Raw genomic sequence first — 15,979 nt, 5'->3', positions numbered from 1 at the left:
TTTATTTTATTGTCTGCGTTCACCGAGTCGCACCGACAGTAAAACCAAAGTTGGAGATGAAAGTAGAAAAGACTCAGAAGGACACACAGCTGGTGCATCAAGGTTTCTACACGGACGGGAGCCGATGAGGGAACGTTTTATAAACACATGCTTCGGTGGCTCTTCAGCGTCAGTCTGGCGCCCCCGTGTGGCGGCCCCCGATCCTACTAACGTTATTTATGCCTGACACACATCTTATCACAGCCATTAAATACACAAAAATAAAAGCATCCATTTTTCTTTTGAAGAAATGAATGAAAAAACACTTGTTTGTCCAGAATCTGCTTCCAGAACCGACAAGAGAAAAACATCTGCTGATGTCAGGAACTAAAACGGTTCGAACAAATATTGTCAAACAAGTGTTTTTTTTAATTATGTTGATTAAAAAAGCAGGTAAAGGAACCTTAAAGTTGTGGAATTGACTCAAAAGTGTAAGAGGAAGTTGTTTTGAAGCTCAGGAGATTCTTCCTTTGAGTGGTTGTCCTCTTAAGGACCTTTCCAGGGTGTCCCCCATCGGATTTGGATAAAGGCCTAGAAAAAAAAACTTTAAAAGGCGGGAAAGTGAAAATGCTATTTTCAGCAAAAACTAATTTTGAACTGTGTGAGCTTCAAATTCAATGTACACAATAACAGGCTCTACTCCGAGTCCCTGGATGATACCACAGCAGCCATTTTATTTTTGCTTGATTTAGTAGTATTTTTGTGAAGGTGCCACAAAAACAAGTTAATTCTAAAGTTGTATTTTAAGTACACAAGTGTTGCTACCGGTGTCATGGGATCGATATTTAATGTAAAAATCAACGGCTCTACTCCGAGTCCTGGATGACACTTAAGTATTTAAGCTAAATTAAGGGTTTGAGCTACTTTTATCTTGTTTGAGGTTGAAAAAAAAAGATGTTTTATTTTTACTCTGAATTGATTTGACGTAAGCGTGTGACATAGTTTGATATACAATACTCAGGATGGAAGTAGTTTTAAATTTGATCGTACTCATCTCGAGGAAATCACAGGCTCTACACTGAGTCTCTAGATGACAGAGCTTCCTTTTAAGCTACACATGTTTATTCAATATTATTTTGAGTAGTTTCACCATTAAGAAGCAGTTTTTATACACTTTTTAAAAAAGTACAGTCCAATTATCTGGAGCGAAGGATTTTCTCGACTGGGTTTCAAACGCACGATTTACATTTATCGGCCGATTATCTGGAGCGAAAGATTTTCTCGACTGGGTTTCGAACCCATAATTTACATTTATCAACCGATTATCTGGAACGAAGGATTTTCTCGACTGGGTTTCGAACCCATAATTTACATTTATCAACCGATTATCTGGAGCGAAAGATTTTCTCGACTGGGTTTCGAACCCATAATTTACATATATCAACCGATTATCTGGAGCGAAAGATTTTCTCGACTGGGTTTCGAACCCATAATTTATATTTATCAACCGATTATCTGGAGCGAAGGATTTTCTCGCCTGGGTTTCGAACCCATAATTTATATTTATCAACCGATTATCTGGAGTGAAGGATTTTCTTGACTGGGTTTCGAACCCACAATTTATATTTATCAACCGATTATCTGGAGCGAAGGATTTTCTCGACTGGGTTTCGAACCCATAATTTATATTTATCAACCGATTATCTGGAGCGAAGGATTTTCTCGCCTGGGTTTCGAACCCATAATTTATATTTATCAACCGATTATCTGGAGTGAAGGATTTTCTTGACTGGGTTTCGAACCCACAATTTATATTTATCAACCGATTATCTGGAGCGAAGGATTTTCTCGACTGGGTTTCGAACCCACAATTTATATTTATCAACCGATTATCTGGAGCGAAGGATTTTCTCGCCTGGGTTTCGAACCCATAATTTATATTTATCAACCGATTATCTGGAGTGAAGGATTTTCTCGACTGGGTTTCGAACCCACAATTTATATTTATCAACCGATTATCTGGAACGAAGGATTTTCTCGACTGGGTTTCGAACCCATAATTTACATTTATCAACCGATTATCTGGAGCGAAAGATTTTCTCGACTGGGTTTCGAACCCATAATTTACATTTATCAACCGATTATCTGGAACGAAGGATTTTCTCGACTGGGTTTCGAACCCATAATTTACATTTATCAACCGATTATCTGGAGCGAAATGATTTTCTCGACTGGGTTTCGAACCCATAATTGACATTTATCGGCCGAATATCCGGAGCGAATGATTTTCTCGACTGGGTTTCGAACCCACAATTTACATTTATCAGCCGATTATCTGGAACGAAGGATTTTCTCGACTGGGTTTCGAACCCATAATTTACATTTATCAACCGATTATCTGGAGCGAAATGATTTTCTCTACTGGGTTTCGAACCCATAATTGACATTTATCGGCCGAATATCTGGAGCGAATGATTTTCTCGACTGGGTTTCGAACCCACAATTTACATTTATCGGCCGATTATCTGGAACGAAGGATTTTGTCGACTGGGTTTCGAACTCATAATTTACATTTATCAACCGATTATCTGGAGCGAAACGATTTTCTCAACTTGGTTTCGAACCCACAATTGACATTTATCGGGAGATTATCTGGAACGAAGGATTTTCTCGACTGGGTTTCGAACCCATAATATGTTTTGACTTTTTTTAAGACTAAAATTTGAGCCTGAAACCGACTCCCTTTTACACTTTTTCCTAAGACCTTAAAAGACCCCACGGACCCTCCTCCCATGTGGGCCGAACACGACCACAGAAGAACGGCACCGTTCCCCGACGACTCAGGATGAAGAAGTGGCGACGTGAGAGAAATATATGGCACCACCCTTTTTAAAAAACATTTACAAAAAGAAAAAGGCGGATCGAGGATGGAGAAGATACTGATAGATAAGAGGTCTAGAGGACGTTGAGGACCCTGGGGGGGAGCGAGGCGGGTCAGCTGAGGTGGAGGAGAACTGGCAGCGAGCCTTCAAGTATCGGGATATCCCAGTGCAGTGTCCTGTGTGTTGATTGGGTCGACTCTACATCATGGAGCAGGGCGTCCGGCCCGGCTGAAGACCGCCGTCCACCTTCTCCGCCTCCAGGATCATCCTGCGGAAGACCTCCACGGCGGTCTACGAGCAAACGTGGTCACATGACGCGGCGGTCAGTCGCCCGAGGCACAAGTCTGACCTGCTTTTAGTACAACGTGACGGAGGAACTGCTGTATCTACGTATCTATGTGTCTATGTATACAGCTATCTATGTATCTATGTATATAACATATATCTATAGTATTTATATAACATATATCTATCATAGTATGTATATTACATATATATATATATATATCTATAGTATTTATATAACATACGTATAGTATTTATATGAAGTATATATCTATCCATCTAAAGTATTTATATAACATATATCTATCTATAGTATTTATATAACATATATCTATCATAGTAGGTATATAACATATATACTGTATATATATCTATCTATAAGATTTATATAACATATATCTATCATAGTATGTATATTACATATATCTATATATCTATAGTATTTATATAACATACGTAATATTTATATGAAGTATATATCTATCCATCTATTGTATTTATATAAAGTATATATCTATCCATCTATTGTATTTATACAACATATATCTATCTATAGTATTTATATAACATATATCTATCCATAGTATTTGTATAACATATATATATATCTATAGTATTTATATAACATACATATAGTATTTATATGAAGTATGAAGTATATATCTATCCATCTATTGTATTTATATAACAAATATCTATCTATAGTATTTGTATAGAATATATATATATATATCTATAGTATTTATATAACATACATATAGTATTTATATGAAGTATGAAGTATATATCTATCCATCTATTGTATTTATATAACAAATATCTATCTATAGTATTTGTATAGAATATATATATATATATCTATAGTATTTATATAACATACATATAGTATTTATATGAAGTATATATCTATCCATCTATAGTATCTATATAAAGTATTTATCTATCCATCAATAGAATGTATATAAAGTATATATCTACAGTATCTATCTAAGTATATATCTACAGTATCAATAATGATTAAATAACCGCGGTGCTACGACTGCACCATTGAGCAGAATCTCACCTGGTTCTCTTTAGCCGAGGACTCCATGAAGGCGGCGTTCCATGAGTCAGCGAGAGCCTTCCCCTCCTCACAGCTGATCACTCTAGGAAACAGTGAGCGGAGACGGAATAAATATCCGAGACACCGGAGGCGTCGCACCAGAGCCACGTGGGCGAGAAACTGAAGTAAGTCAACGTACCGCTCCAGGTGGAGGTCGTTCTTGTTCCCGACCAGCATGATGGGAACTCTGGAGTCACAACCAGAAAACAACGTAAGACACCGTACAAGACCGTAATACTACATCGGGACGTCACTCACTGAACTTTCCCCACCATGTCCAACAGCTTCTCGTGGATCACCTTCACCACCTCGAAGCTGGGAGACGTGAGGAAGAAAAGAGTGAAGACATCAAGAGGACCTTCTGAAGGATGGAGCTCTTACCTTTTATTGGACGTGACGGAGTAGACCAGGATGTAGCCGTTGATATCTATGGAGTAGGTCTGCGGGAAGATGGAGTACTCGTCCTGGAGAAGAAGGAAAGATGGTTCAAGTCCTTCTCGGACCTCAAAGACAAAAAAGATGGTGGTACCTGTCCGGCCGTGTCCACCAGCTGAAGGTGGTACTCCTGCCCGTTTATCGTGATCATTTTGGTGAACGCTGCGGGAGAAAAAAAACAACAAAAATCAGCTGCAACACGAAAACACATCTGAAGAGACGGAACCAGACACGACCCGTTATCGATCGACTCCGGGCTCCGAGTTCACCCGGTGCAAGGGATGTCGATACCAAGCCCTGGAGGAGGTTCAGGGCTGAGGGATGGCTCCGCCGCCAGCTTCTGTCGGAGGACGCTGACGCTACACTTTGTGTTAACCATCGGGGGAAAGTATTTATAGATATTCAGACTCGGGTCTGGAGCGATGCAGCCCAGAGGTGAGAGATTCAAATCTCCGGAGTGTCTGGGAATGTGTTTGGAAAAAGACGGAGATTTACGAGGAGAGATTCCAAGACGGTCGAGGTTTTAGTCGATACCGAACCCATTATGCCCCCCATCGCTAGATTAGAAGGTAGAGGGAGGTAGAGGGGTGCACACTCATGGGATCTGACCACAAGAAGGACTTCTACTCGAGGACGGATACTAGTAAAAGGACATGAGCTGCGTCTCAAATCACATACTTCTCTTAGTATACTAGAAGTTAGTATGCATCAGGATAGTGTACATACTAACTAGTAACTAATTCGCCACAGATAGTATTGCTGTGTCTCAAACCACATACTTGCGTACTCAAAGTTGGTATTTTTAGTAGCGTAAGTGCGTCTCAATTCTTAGTACGCGAAATGTAATGCGCCATGTACACTAAATTGTCACTAAAACGCCCACAAAACTGAGTATGTATCGATGGACACTAACTACCCTAAACGGCTCCATCTTAATAACGATTTAAACAGAAGTTACGTCATATATATATATATACAGTATATACATATACTTACAGGTGCATTTTCCGCAGCAGTAGAAGGATGACACGTCTTCGCTGCTGATACCAGCTTAAATATCTCGCGATTATTTCGATTCTCATATTTTTTCTTTATTTCTTTTTCCAAACTTGCAAAATGTGCTGCCAGCAGGTGGCGATATTGTTCCTACAGCTGGTTGAAATCATCGTTAAATAGTAGTAGAAGAAGAAGCAGTCGCGTCATTTCCTGTTAGTGTGTAGCAGCAGAGTTTGATTTGAGACATACTATCTGTGGAGGATTAGTTACTAGTTAGTACGTACACTATCCTGATGCATACTAACTTCTAGTATACTAAGAGAAGTATGTGATTTGAGACACAGTATATGTCTAAAATCAAACTCTGCTGCTACGAACTAACAGGAAATGACGCGACAGCTTCTTCTTCTACTACTATTTAACGATGATTTCAACCAGCTGTAGGAACACTATCGACACCTGCTGGCAGCACGTTTGGTTTGGATCAAGAAATATGAGAAACGAAATATTTGCGAGATATTTATCAGCACCGAAGACGTGTTGTCCTCCTACTGCTTCTGAAAATACACCTGTAAGTATATCAAAATATATGCATATATATGAAGTAACTTAAAGTGTACATCGATCCATACTCAGTTTTGTGGGCGTTTTATTGACAATTTAGTGTGTATGGAGCACTACATTTCACATACTATGAATTGAGACGCACTTATGCACTAAAAATACTAAGATTAAGTATGCAAGTATTTGATTTGAGACAAAGCTCTTGTTTAGATAAGAAGATACGTGACGTGATGTGGCTATGCTAACAAGTGCTTCAAAGCTAACTTTATGGTTTTGCTAACTAGCACAGAATGTATTTATTAGTAACATTAGCTTGGTTAGCACTAGCTCTAAGAGGTCCTTATTAGCTTTTAGTGCTTTGAGGACACGCTAATGTAGGCTAACTAGCTTTGCTCTGAGACAACTTGTTTTTTAAATTAATCTTCCTCACAAGTCAAATTCTTAATCACAAAAATCCATTCCTAGGACATACTGTACAGTATTTTGAAAATCTAACTAAGTAAGATAACTTTAGGGTTCATTGTCTCCAAACATTATGCTGTTATTTTTCATTTTCCTGATCCTTGCTCTTTTCCAAGCCCCCCCCCCAAATAAGTATTTGTTTCTGGTGAAAAACCAGGAGTCAGGTTTTCTTACTTTCGGTCAGATCTATTAACAATTCCTGAGCCTCCCCCACCTTCAGTATCGAACCACTGAGTTTCCTTTATACGACTAGAAAAAACTACCTGCAGCATCAGAAGGACAGCACTTGTGGTTTTGGTTCTGAGGGATCAATTCAAGGAGTAATGAAGCTCAGAGTCGTGACTAGATACTGAACCCTGTCCATGGTCAAGATTATTTAATTACAATAGTTACTGACAACAAAGTAAATAGTCATTTGTTTTCTACTCACCCTCATGTCGACTAAGGGTTGGGATTAATTTCAGAGTAATCTGTTCTTTTTTAGAGTTATAGAGAAAAACGTTTGTTCATTTTAATGTAGCGACTGGAGCTCACTTGTCTTCATCTTCACCTTCGTCCAGAAAGACACTTAAAAACATCCAAATACTGCTCGTCTGTAACGTCCCTCTTGTACAGATGCCTTGACATGAAGAATTGTTCAGAAAAAAAATTAAACAAGTCTCTAAGTTTAAACTAAAAACGGGCTTTAAATACAGTCTTTAAAAATTGCGTAACAAACAATTTCTAACGTTGATGCTTCAATACAAGAGGGACGTTACAGACGAGCAGTATTTGGATGTTTTTAAATGTCTTTTTTGGACGAAGATGAAGACGAAGACAAGTGAGCTCCCGTCGCTACATTAAAATGAACAAACATTCTTGTCTATAACTCTCAAAAAGAACAGATTTCTCTGAAAATAATCCCATCCCTAAATCGACATGAGGGTGAGTAGAATCTGAGTGAAGTTCAAATTGTGGTTAAACTATCACTTCAACAATTCCTTCCTCACTTTCAATATGGAACCTGATGTTCTGAACTGAACATGAACCTGAAGGACAGCACTTACTACCGAGGGATCCATTCAGAAGGTAATGAAGCTCGTGACCAGATACTATAATGAACCCTCTCCATGGACAGAACCGCTATAATGAGCATCGTAACTAACAACGTAGTAAAGCGTAATCGTTTCCATTAAAAGTTGCTGTTGGGGCGAAAACATCGTAACTTCCTGGAAATCGTCCTGCGAGACTCAGGAAGACGAACTCGCTAACCTTGTTGTTTGCTGGGTATTTATCTCAGGTCGGATGCTTAGTAACTTCCTATTTTCCGTCAGCCATCTTTTCCCAGAGTGCACTGGTCATGTGACCAGGTGCTCTTTGACGTCCATATGTGAGAGGTTTTCTCGATTCACATGTTTTTCCCCTGAACGGCCTTTTTGTCGCCGTTTACATTCCGCCCGTTTTCAAGCGGTAATTAAAACCCAGCTATTGTCAGCTCTTTTGTCACCAGCGCCGCGACCAGTCTGGAGCCTTCGCCCACCTTCGATTAATGGCCGCCCACGAACTCTTTCACCGCTCGACGCTCTCGGCTGATATTCTTCCGTCGCAATCTATGGATTCTACCGTTCGTGTAGTTCGTTTTGCACTTTGTTTGAACCACGAATCTTGTCTTGGCCGTTCTAAAGCTGTACCGGACATACTCAAAATGAACCGAAGGAGATGTAGTACACGTGTCAGGCCTGTAGGCGGCGCTGTAAAATCGAAAGGCCGATCACACACTGAGGTTCAAGATACGACTAAATCAGTCTTTGCGTGGACGAGGCTTCGTGGTTGATCAGGTTTGATCTCCAGTAATCAAAGTACTTTAAATGTTTACGTGAACTATTCTAGTCATATTTGATATTTTACTGTAGCCTTTAGCTCCACTGTTAGCGCTGGTCCAGCCGATGTTTTACCGAAGACAATCTCTAATGCAGATCTTAAAAAAGCATTTAAAAAAGGGTCAACGATTTCAAGAGTTGACATCTTGATCAAGGTTCTTTTAGGACAAACGTGTTTATTGTTCCAGTCCGTGGTGTCACACTAGGATGCCATACGTCGAGAAGCTACACGTGTCTGCTCTCCAGTTTGACAAGGACAGAACGTTGACAAAAGATGAATATCGTAAAAATACTTCAGATTATCATGGAAGTCTTACGTTAGTGTTGCTTTAAACTTACTGTTTTCTATTGTCGGGTCATAGGAGTCGACGAACTGGCCTTCAACAAACTGAATCGTCAAAGAAGACTTTCCTGCAACACACACGAAAACAGTCAAATGTTAAAATGTACTTTTGGATTGAATTACATTTATTTATTTGTTATTCATGAATCGTACAAATTCAAGTCTTTCCCGCCGTAATACAAACCGACCCGTAACGCTTTTGTGCTTTTTTTTTTACCAATAAAATGAAATTTTATTCAAGTGTCATCACTCAAACCCGTGCAGGAACCAAGGTCTCAAGCAGGCAAGTTCCCATAAACGTTCTAACTTACCACCTACTAACATAAGACTGATATATCTTTTCAACTTCAATGAAAGTTTATACTATACTACCAAATACTATCGACTTAGTAATGAGGAGGTTGACCAGAAATTAGAACATTTTCACCAGGATTAAGAATCGGAATCAAAAACAATTAAATGAAATCTAAAATAAATGCTAACCTGCTAAAAAAAAAAAAAGCTATGCTAACTTGGATGCTAACATTGATAGCAGGTTCAGTTTTACCACCCAGTAACACAGTATTTTTTGTAAAGTTTGAAGATCAGAATGTAGCTTCTAAAAATATGTATTTTTTAACTTTATTATGAAATTAGGGACATTTTTTTTGATGGATCAACCGTGAATAAACTTAAGAATTGATTTTCAAAAGGAGTAGATCTTGACTAATGGGGTAAAGAATTTCCTGAGTCAATCAAAAATGACATCGACCCTGATACACATGGAACTCCTGTGTTGTTCTCAGTATTATCTTTACCTTTAAAGTATATATTTTATTGAGTATTGTTTTGATTGTTTAAGCGCCTTGTGACCCTGGTCTTGAAAAGCGCTCTATAAATACAAATTACTTACTTAAAAATATGTACATAAACAAAATAATTCACATTTTAATTTCTATTTTGAATTAAAGGTATTGAATACATTAACTAAACTGGGTCAAAACAAAAGCAAAAACATACACAATTACAATTTATAACAACAATACATTTTGAGTAATTTAGACTTAAGACTTTCTTTTATTGTCATTGCACAGAAAACACAGCGTAAGGTTTAACAATTTTCTGCTATTTGGTCTTTTCTGACTACATTTTTTATCATGTATAGTTTACTTTAAATGATTTAGTAAATATTATTGTATACCAGTTTTTAAAGCGCAGTCATAATAAACTGATTTGGAATGAGATCAGAGGTCAAAGGTGTAGGAACTAACTATTTTTTAATGAAATATTTTAGGGCAAAATGACCCTAAAACTCAACCGGGCCAACGTTCGTACTCACTCGAGAACAAGACACCGAGATACTGAAAAAAAAAAACGTTTCTAATGATCATAAATAAAAACACTTTGTTTATGTGTCGATCTTGAAAACCACAGACTCAACATCAATCATGAATCATTGTCCACATTTTTTTTTTTTTTAAATCGTCTTCTGGCTGAGGACGAGAGGATACGTGGCCACAAAAAATGGCTGATCTTCTCTCTTCCTGCGCCATGTGATGCCATTTTGCCACATTCTCCCGCAGACTCTGGTTCTGGTCGATGATGATGCGCCAAAATCATCATCCGGGCCTTCAGGCAGCAGAGGCGGGGATGGGACCCGGGGCTGGAGGGGGGTGATGATGATGGAGGGGGTGGGGGGGTCGATGGATCCGCATCCATCAGTGTAGTAACACAGTAACACACTAACACACACACGCGCGCATCTCTTCATGAGGCCTCGTGCGGAGGCCACGACTCACCTGCTGGCGCGTCTCACCTTCACACACACACACACTCACACGACACACACACACCAAAGATGTCCTCGCGACTCACCCACGGATCTGTACCCGAGGATGGCGATCTTGCGTGACTTGGGCTGCGGCATGTCTGGTCCTGGTTATCGCATCTAGTCCTCGCAAAACCTCCAGCCGGAGTGACATCCACGATGGCGCCTACAGGCTTCCGTCGACGGGGCCCAAACCTTTCCAGGCGCCGATGTCACATGCACGCCCGGGGAGGGTGATGCTTTAAAAATGGGGTGGAAGAGAGAAAAAAAGCGTGGAGGACCTGAGCGGCTACAATAACTGCGTCACTCCCCTTTGCGATGTCATGAATTAGTAATACAACCCGTTGCTCTGATTGGATGAGCCTCCTTAGAGGAGGCGGGCGACCGTGGCGGAGAGAGGACGCTAATTGGTTGACGTAGCTGTCAATCTGATAAACTCGCGGTGGTGATTGGATGATACCGCGCGATGACAGAGGAGTTCACGGAGGAATCGTCACAGGTCAACATTAAAAGATCGAATCATTGCATTTTACATTGTTTTTTTGATTGATTAAAACACATTTAAAGACATATCGATGGATTATCATCATCAACATGAAAAAAAAAGAGTATGATGAATCTTTAAGTAATAATTCTCAGCAAATATAAAACAATTGATTTGTGTGTGTGTATATATATACAAATTAATTGTTTTAGAACGTTTATGGGAACTTCATATATTGTTTCAATATATAGTTCGTTTTTAAAGATAATTTGAATATTATTATTATGATTTATTTGATGTATTTTTATATGAGGTATATGTATTCTCCATGACAACCTTTTTTGTATCTGTTGTGAGTGCACTTATCTCATCCTGTACAGACCGATGTATATTTGAATATCTTCAAACTTTAATAATTATATTTTCTTATTTATTTATTTCAAGAATGCATTTTACAGATAATTATTACGTATTATTGTATTGCACTAATGTTAAGTCTCGTTGATATATTTATCGTTTTCTATAAATATATATATATATATATATATATGCATCTCATTTTTTATTTATACATTTATCATTTCTTTATTTATTTAAATATGTATTGATTATTATTGTATTATATATTTTAAATAATTGTATTATAGTTGTTTTAATAATATTTATTTATTACTGTTTAAGTTATTATTTGTAACATGTGTATTGTATGTCTTAATGTAATGTTTATGTATGTTTAATCTTTTTTTTTTAACTGCTATGACGACTTTAATTCAATGTGAAAAAATATAGTTATATTTTAGCATTTCATCTCAATTTAATACTTTTCTGACTTACATGGAAAAATTAATCTAGAAAAAGGAAAAATGTTTAAATTAAATGATTTACAAACAGAAGCAGTTGATTGAAGTGCAAATAAAAATAAATACACATACAATGTTTAATTAAAAAAAATACATTAGTTTACTGATGATGAATTGCTCAATAATATATAAAAGATTGTAACAACAGTGACTGGCAGTTATATATTATATAAATAATACGTGTATGTAAATCAACCATTTTGTCTTTTTGGAATTATAGTTATTTATTAATTTAAATATTGGATTCAGTCGTGTAGCTTTTCTTTTTGAAATAATTAAATACTTCTTCTTAAATAAATACATAATAATAAATTTAAATATGTATTTTTTAATTTCTTATATGTAGTAATATACAACGTAAACGTTTGTTTGAATTGAAAAACAAGTTACATTTCTTGCATCAGTTTATCATCTTAATGTTTTTAATTCAATAAAGACATTTCAGTTCACATTCTCTATGACCCGCTGACTTGCTGACGAGGATCACATGTTACATGACACACAGTCAACCATTGTCTATTCACGCTACACTCCTGTAGTTTCACCAACTCACCAGCAGATGTCACTCTAGTACCGACTATATCTTTATGTTTCACTGACTTCTGTTACAGATGAACCTCCAAGAAACTGCACAACCTTCTGTTCGTTCATGTGGACGAGACTCTGAAGGTTCGGTTCTAAAGGGACGTACAGAACTGAACCACAGTCACGTGACAATAGCTGAGCGCGCAGGGGCCACAGTTCGAAGGTTAAACCAGAGACACGTGTTGAATTCCTGCTTCTATTGTGTCGTATTTTAACTCTCGTCAATGTAGAATATGTCGTCATGTGTTTACACTGTCTAAGACAAGGGCGTTAAAGTTAATATCGTGAGGGGCCAAATGTATTTCAACAATGTACGTCGCAGACAAAACAAATTGAATATAAAAGTGTGACTGGATTTATCTTTATCTTTGTGTTTGTCATTCTTTTGCCAAATGGATTTCTTCTTATATACAGTTTATATATATATATATATATATATATATATATATAGCTATGGTTATGGTAAACAAGTTTAAACTTTAATCTAGTGTTTTCAGATCATTTTTAACGTAAATATTTAAATTAAAAATATGTATGTTTTAAGTTTTAGGAGTATATATATATATATATAGTGTATATTTATAAAATTTAAAACAAACTATTTTTTTAATTGAAATATTTACATTAAAAAAATGATCTGAAAACACTTCTGGAGATGAAATCTTGTTTACCATACCACGCCCACTCTGCTGTGATTGGTCAAGCATGCAGGTTTGTCACTGTGCGTCACCAATCCCGGATGTCTCCACATCCGAGGGACTCGTTGTATAAAAAAAGCTGGGCCGTGATTACAGCTGGCTGGAAGGAGGAGTGACACTATTATTACATCATAGTGGACTCTCGTAACCTCTTGTTCGCCGAGATTTATTTTTTCCATATTTAAAATGATTAGCATTAAATGTAAGTGAATAAAAATTTATATAACCATTTGGTTGCCTTTTATTGTTTTTGTGAATATTAAATATACATAAAAATATGTATTAAAAACAACAACAAAAACAATAATAATTAAAAAATATATATACTAAATTAGAAAAAAAATGATACAATTGTTTTTGTACCGAAAATAAATATAAAACAGAAATATATACAAATATAAATTACTTACTTACTTACATTTTAAGCAACTAATTCAGATTTATCATCTGCAATATTTTAGGTTATAAGAATAAATATATGAATACATCAAACTCTATATTGTGTTCAAATAAAAATACAACAACAATAAATAAAATCATGATAAATATAACAACAACAATAAACAGTACATACACACTACAGGCTTGATAAATCAATTAATTTGTGATTTATTGATAAATCGATAAATCACAAATCGCTTTCAAATCATGCTTTGTTCTAATCATATTAATGTAATAGCTTATGATTGAATAAAGTGTGTAAAAAATAAAATAATTCAAGATTTTTTTCAAGAAAACCAACATGAAAATATTCCCAACATTTGTTCATTTCTGTTTTGCAATTAAACTTCTGGCCGCTAGATGGCAGCAGTCCTAACATCGTAGACTTAAGAAGAACAAAATCCTGTGAGATCCCGGCGACGACTGAAGACTGAGGACGAGAGGATACAGTGACTACCAGCAGCTTCGAAAGTTGACATTTGGACATACTTTGGTTTCAAATCAAATGAAAGCAGTTACGACTTTGCAAAGAGTCATGTGGTCTGTAAGTTCCGAATTACGTCCTCCTCAGGACTAGAGGTGTGTACCGTATCCTCTCGTCCTCAGTCATTTCATCCCAGACTTGTTCTGAATATGCCATGTGGGCTCTTAACATTCTGCTGATGTGACACACACACACACACACTCATACAAACACAAACACACTCCAGTGTGACGGCAAACAAGCAGCTCAACGTTAGCAACATGCTAACCACTCGGACTGCGAGTGGAATATCAATGGTGCGACACACGGCGACGAACAACTTTGCAATCACAGGAGGATGAAGCAATAAAAAGGCCAACATGTCCAAAACGGCTTAATGCATTATTTCGGTGCGGCGAGCGTAAGCCTTTTATTAAAGTGAAACAATCTTGTCAGACACCTGTTGCTCTCGCACACGGATATTTATTGTCGGCCCGTGTCAGCACACTCTAATCCCCGGCGCTGGAACACCGGCGTGACCTATTCTTGGTCATCATAATTTCCTGAAAGCATGTGTGTGTGTGTGTGTGTGTGTGTGTTTGAGGGATTGACACGTGTGTGTGTGTGTGTGTGTTAACTTGTTCAGCTCCAGCTTTTTCTATTTCTTTATTATGTTTTTTTGGAAGCCGATGACACAGTGGTTTGTGTGGAGCTCAATGGAGGAAAATGAAATGTAGTTCTGGAGGGATGTTGTGTGAGTTCTATTGATCCGGTCGGGAATTTATTTTTCATTAAACGCTCCTCAGGACGTACATCCATGTGGCCCCCAAAAAAAGGTCAAAATAATACAATAAAACAAATAATTTAGAATGTATTTTTGATGCCTATCTAGTTTAAGTCTAAATAAAACGTGTTAAATGTATATTTTTCTTACTTTTATTTGTCATTTTTACTGGTATAGCTCTACATTTTTCCAATACTTTTAAATCGTATTTTTTAAACGGAATGTATGTAAATTAAGTATAACATAATTAAATTATGATTATAACACTTTTCATTTGAAATTGTAAAATAACCTAAATTGTAAAATCCAGAAATAAAAAAAAAACCCAACCTTTATTTTATTATGTGTTGTTCCTTTTTAAATATATTCACATTTATATTAAATTCTGGGGAGCCTCATTTTTCTCTATCATCTGACTTTAAAAAGATATATAGTGAGTAAATATATATTATATCACAAACTTTTTTTTAAGTAAAGTCTCTCCAAAAAACAAACAGATTTCAAACTAATTTAAAACCCAGATTTATAATATAATATCAGTAATATTATTAATAAAAATATACGTCATAATCTACATCACAATCGTCACCATCAGTAAAACCCTGCGTATCTGTTTGAAGCCGCAATGCATTGTGGTTAGTGTAGGCAAACGACAATCTAACAATTTAAAAGGCATTTATTTAATATTTCTTAATAAAACGTACTGTGACCGATATGTGACGTGTGTTAACTGGTAAGAATGCTAACTCACGCTAGCTTAGCATCAGCTTGTAACATAAGTTTGATAACTAAATTAAACGCAGGTTAACTAGTTAACTAGACATACGTGTCAACTATTACATGTTAGTTTGAAACAAAATAACTCACCTTACACACCTTTAACCGGAGCCTGAGACCATTTGATGTAAATAGTTAGTGTTGTTGATAAAGTATGCTAGCTAGTTAGCAAC

General features: G+C 36.8%; 1 protein-coding gene across 1 annotated transcript; it reads right to left on the bottom strand.

Moving 5' to 3' along the window:
* Positions 1 to 794: 794 nt before the first annotated feature.
* Positions 795 to 11,013, bottom strand: rheb (Ras homolog, mTORC1 binding). Its single transcript, XM_087811352.1, has 8 exons — positions 10,762 to 11,013; positions 8,904 to 8,975; positions 4,778 to 4,845; positions 4,630 to 4,712; positions 4,507 to 4,563; positions 4,388 to 4,435; positions 4,210 to 4,291; positions 795 to 3,152 (listed from the first exon to the last, which is right to left on the bottom strand). The coding sequence occupies exons 1-8, from the start codon at positions 10,811 to 10,813 to the stop codon at positions 3,060 to 3,062; spliced, it is 555 nt and encodes a 184-aa protein (XP_087667478.1). The 5' UTR covers positions 10,814 to 11,013; the 3' UTR covers positions 795 to 3,059.
* Between the last annotated feature and the right edge of the window lie 4,966 nt (positions 11,014 to 15,979).

Source organism: Callionymus lyra, chromosome 16, assembly GCF_982586985.1.
Source record: "Callionymus lyra chromosome 16, fCalLyr1.hap1.1, whole genome shotgun sequence".
In the NCBI taxonomy this organism is placed as follows: Eukaryota; Metazoa; Chordata; class Actinopteri; order Syngnathiformes; family Callionymidae; genus Callionymus; species Callionymus lyra.
This window is presented reverse-complemented; position numbering and strand designations above follow the sequence as displayed.